Here is a 5,305-nt window from a genome sequence, read left to right as displayed (position 1 = left end):
TAGACGCTGATAGAAGTCTATCCGTATTTTTTTTTGCTGTTCTATAAATAGTTTGACATTTTACTTATCCGTAAAAATTTTCTATATAATATATGGTAATTGAATTAAAAAGGAAAAAAAAAATGTAGAAAAGGCAATAGACAATCCATATGCAATTTTCCATTCATGCCTTTACTATTTATAGATATAATATAAAATATAATTTTCATGTGCATATATGCTCATAAGGAAGGTTCATGGAAGAATCTTCATTTTTTATTTTATTTTTTTTTCAAAAGGAAATAATAATAATAATTTCATGGATCCAAGAGTGAATGCCAAATGGCTCAATCCCGTTTTAATTAGTAACATGGTTTATTTTAACATAAATACTTCTCTAATTTTACAAACTATTTTTCATAAAAATTATATTTTATAAATTTTTAATTAAAAAGAAAGGCATAAAGCAACATGGTTTTCAAGAAAATCCGCTTGTTTGTTTCCTAATTTTGTGACAGCATACAACATTTTTACTGCAAAGCAAAATGGGCGAAATTTAAAATAGTTACAAATTTATAAACTAATTTTAATTTTATTATAAAAATATTAATATTTTATTAGGTTTCCAATTCAGTTTAATAAATTATTGAATCAAATAAAACAGAAAAAAGAAAAAAGAAAATTAAATACCTTTTTTTAGTACATAAATGACATTTTCTAGATTGAGAATTACAATAACAACCAAATGGATGTGAATATGTGAGTGAATATTAAAATAAATTATTGAATTTTATTCCATATAATTATTGATTACATGTTATGGCCTATGGGATAGATTTCAATAATTATTAAAAAATAATAATTATATAGCTTTATTATAATTATTTTTAGAAATAAAAAATTGGTTTTTTAGTAAAAAAAATTATATTTAGAAAATTATTAGTATACATAACATGCGCAAAATATATATATATATATTTTTTGAAAAGGTATTGTCATTATGTATGATGAAATCTCACCATTTTATCTTTATTTAATATTTAAAACATCAATGTTAGCCGAAGTTCAATTAATTCCGTAATTAAGATTATCAATCTACCTTCGTCTTTGTAATAATGTTAAGAGTTTGGAAAAGTTAGTTAAAACGTAATAATAATAGAAAATTTTAATCTAAGATTACCAACTTTGAAGTATTAAATTATAAAAATGTTAATATTCCTCTTACACCAAGATGGAATTTAATGGTAGTTGTTGGAAATTAATTGTATTATTAATATATAACAAAGTTGATTAGTGTGTTGCATGTGATGGTTGATTCTAACTGTTAGGCACTCTCCTCAAGTTCCAATTTTCACATTGCCAATATGAAAATTCTTGTTTATTGATCCCCCACATGCCAAACTTAATTAACAATTTCTTAATTTTTCATTTGACGTGTCTCATTTTTATTCGTTGAAAAATTATAAATAATATACTAAACACATTTTAAACAAATGTTTAAATTAGAATCCAAATTTTGAATTTACCACCAAATACGTATATGAAAACATGAAATACAATTCTATATTGAATCTCTTATTTTCAAATTTCTGTCTTCAGATCTTTACCGAATAGACTCTTAGTTGTTCTTAATTTCTAATAAATAATGATCGTAGGTAAGATATAAAAACCTTTTAATCAATATTAGATACAAATTCAAAGAATTTGTATAACTTCTCTTTTATATCTAAGGGTCATTTGTTTTGTGAGAATCTAAAATTTTCATGGAGTGAACATTTAGATTATTGCATTTATTTTGTGGTAATGTAAGATATTCGAGCATCTGGAGATTTCTAGACATCTTAGGATACCCTTATGGAGGGCATCTCGAGAGGTTTGGATGCCCTCCTGAAGTATGGGTTTTCTGGATTCCCCTCTTGAGAGCATCCCATTTTTATATTTTAACCATTTTCATATATATATATATATATATATATATATATATATATCACTCCTCTTTATTTTATTCTATAATAATTAAAATAAATATTGTCAAGTATATATTTTAGTTTCTTTGGTAGTTATTTTATTTTTTAAAAATAGATTCAAATTCAAATTCAAACTATTTTATAAAATTTTAAATTAATATGTATTATTTGTTGAGAAAAATAACAAATAAAATAATAAAATTATATTAATTTAAAAAAGAAATTAGAATCGATAAAAATAAATATATTAGATAAGTTCAACTTATATTAAATTTATTATAAATTAATGAATAGTCAGCATTCTTAGAACATTATGTAAATTTAAGACATTCTTGGATAGGAATCATACAAAACAAACACTGTTATATCGATATTCTTAGATATCTTCGAAAACATTCTTACAAAATAAATATGGTTATTCAAGGATACCGGACATCTGCAATGGTATACTTCTATAATTTTGGGCATCTAAATATTTCGATTATCAACATTTCTATAAAGCAAACAACCCCTAATAATTCATGACTCTCCATCACATTGTGATTAAGATATAAAATACTGATATGAACGAAAATATTTTGAGGTCTCAAGAAAATGAGAATGATAATATCGATAAAATATCGACATTGATGTATATTTTTGAAAAAAAAATTATGTATATACAAAATTCAAAAAAAATATTTAAATAAAAAGAATACATACTTTAATACTTTTTAAATAAATTAATTTATTATTTATATCATATTCACATTAGCAACTTTTTGTTGCTTACCTCTTTAAACAAATTAATTTATTATTTATATCATATGTTGTGAAATTTCTCTCCTTATAAAAATTCATAGGGATGATGCCATGCTTAAAAAAATAGTTTATTTCTATTTTATTTTTGAAAAGAGAATTAAGTTTATTTATATCAACATCTCAATGCACAATAAAAACATATAATCGACTTTTTAGACTATTAGAAAACTAGAAAAGAAAAAAAGGGAAAAAAAGGAAAAAAAAAATGGAAAACGAATAAACTGTTTAAATCAATTGACATGTCATATACTTTATTGCATCGAATAAATAGTAAATAAATAAATAAACTTTATAGTAGGGACCAATAATTAATGATTTGATATAAAAATACACAATACATAAAAAATAATATGGATGGTGTTAAAATGATTTTACTTGCTATCCAATAAAAGAGAGTGAATTTTGGTTGCTTATATTATTGGGTTGCAGTCTCTATTAAAACCAAAGCCATAATATATAATACACACAAGAACTAGAAGGCGACACTACGAGAAGAAAAAGAAAGAAAAGAAAGCCTAAAAACGACGACACTTTTAAAAGCTTTTTTTGATTCTATATGGAAGTAGTCGGCCGGAATATGCCCAACGAGTTTGTTAGCTTGAAGGAGACCGAGCTCTGCCTCGGATTGCCCGGTGGCTGTGGCGGAGATCAGACCGTCGAGATGACCCTCAAAGCTTCTGGCAAGAGGGGATTCTCTGAAACTGTTGATCTCAAACTTAACATTCAGAGCAAGGACGGTGCCGGTGGCGGTGGTGTCGGGGTGGATCTCAACGAGAATATTAAGAATGTTTCTACGAACGTCGACGGTCAAAAAAGCCTCTGCTCCAAGGATCCAGCTAAGCCACCCGCCAAGTAAATTTCTTCCTCCAAACCAAACTAAACTCAATTTAGGGTTTGTTGAGTTGTAACTGTCGGTTTTGTATCTTGTTTGGTTAGAGATTTGAAATTTTCCCTCCCACAATCATGCATCTGATAGTTAGAGTAACAGTCACATTGAATAATTTTTTGTTGGTTTGTTGGTTTTTTGTAGAGCACAAGTTGTGGGTTGGCCACCAGTTCGATCGTACAGGAAGAATGTGATGGCACAGAAGAACACGAGCGGCGGCGAAGGAACGGAGAAAGGAAATGGTGGGTCAGCTGCATTTGTGAAGGTTTGCATGGATGGTGCTCCATATCTTCGCAAGGTTGACCTAAAAATGTATCAAAGCTACCAAGAGCTTTCTGATGCCTTGGCCAAGATGTTCAGCTCCTTCACTATGGGTAAAAAAAAAAAAAAAAGAAGAAGAAATAAACTTGGTTTAATTTTTTCATTCTAAAAGATGATTAATTAATTCTTCTTTCACATGCAATAATGAAACATAAAAAAAAGTTAGAATTGATTTGGTTTTCTTTCCTTAAAAAGGTGAATATGGTACACAAGGAATGATAGATTTCATGAATGAAAGGAAGTTGATGGATCTTCTCAACAGCTCTGAGTTTGTTCCTACTTATGAAGATAAAGATGGCGATTGGATGCTCGTTGGGGATGTTCCATGGGAGTAAGTTTCATTAATTTACGTTTCGTTTCGGTTTGGTTTTTTTTTTCTAACCTAAGTTTCATTAATTTATGTTTCGTTTCAGTTCGGTTTTTTTTTTCTAGCCAGATTAATCTCTCTCTCTCTTTTTACAGGATGTTTGTGGATTCATGCAAGCGTTTGAGAATCATGAAAGGATCAGAAGCCATTGGCCTTGGTAATTAATCAAGAACCCTAATTCAATTTTCCCATTAATAACTTTAATTATAATTATCAAAACATTATTTAAAATTTTGGTTTTTATTTTTTTTTTTTTTTTTTTTTTTTTTTTTTTTTTATCTTAAATTTTTCAGCCCCAAGAGCCATGGAGAAATGCAAAAGCAGAAGCTAGCTGAGAAGAGATATTGAGAAAGTGGTTTTGTGAAAAGCAGAAAGGGAAAAAAGAATATGGTGTTCCAGCTTGGAAACTTGCATGTTGTTCTGTGTAATTTTAAAAATTTAATGTTGTTTTTTGTTTAAATTATTAGTATATAAAGAAAAAAAAAAATTAAATGATGTGTTGTTGGGGACAATATTTGTAATAGAAGAGACATCAAAAGCTGTAAACTTTCACCTACTGTCTGTCTGGTTGGTTTGTTTGTTATGTTTAATTATTATTATTACCACTAATTAATTTTCCAATATATATATATCCATATCTATATATATATATATTTGGTTTTTTTTTCCTTAATAAATCACACCCATTTCTTTGTTTGGTTGTCAAATGGTTTTTTATGCTATGAAATTAAATCCCATTATATTATGTGGGAGAAAGAAGATTCTTTTTTGTTTTTTTTTTCTTTGCATTAGTTTATACCTTAATTTATGGTATTTGTGTAATCATTTTTGTGGGTAAGAAGGAAAAAAAAAATATAAATATTTAGGGACCCATAGAGAGGGAACAAGGGCATGTGCCAGCATGTTAATGGGGCAATGAGTAATGGAAATTCAATTAAAGAATTTTATTTTATAATTAATATAGGCTATGGTGGAAATAATCAT

General features: G+C 27.2%; 1 protein-coding gene across 1 annotated transcript; it reads left to right on the top strand.

Annotated features, from left to right (window-relative positions):
• The first annotated feature begins 3,097 nt into the window (after positions 1-3,097).
• Positions 3,098-4,998, top strand: LOC120092789 (auxin-responsive protein IAA14). The gene is made up of 5 exons (XM_039050993.2): positions 3,098-3,599; positions 3,778-4,007; positions 4,150-4,285; positions 4,417-4,478; positions 4,615-4,998. The coding sequence occupies exons 1-5, from the start codon at positions 3,304-3,306 to the stop codon at positions 4,650-4,652; spliced, it is 762 nt and encodes a 253-aa protein (XP_038906921.1). The 5' UTR covers positions 3,098-3,303; the 3' UTR covers positions 4,653-4,998.
• The last annotated feature ends 307 nt before the right edge of the window (positions 4,999-5,305 follow it).

The sequence above is a fragment of the Benincasa hispida genome, chromosome 12 (genome assembly GCF_027475165.1).
Source record: "Benincasa hispida cultivar pf3 chromosome 12, pf3_genome.v1.1, whole genome shotgun sequence".
Lineage (NCBI taxonomy): Eukaryota > Viridiplantae > Streptophyta > Magnoliopsida > Cucurbitales > Cucurbitaceae > Benincasa > Benincasa hispida.
Note: the sequence above shows the minus strand (reverse complement) of the source record. Positions and strands in the feature narration are given on the sequence as shown.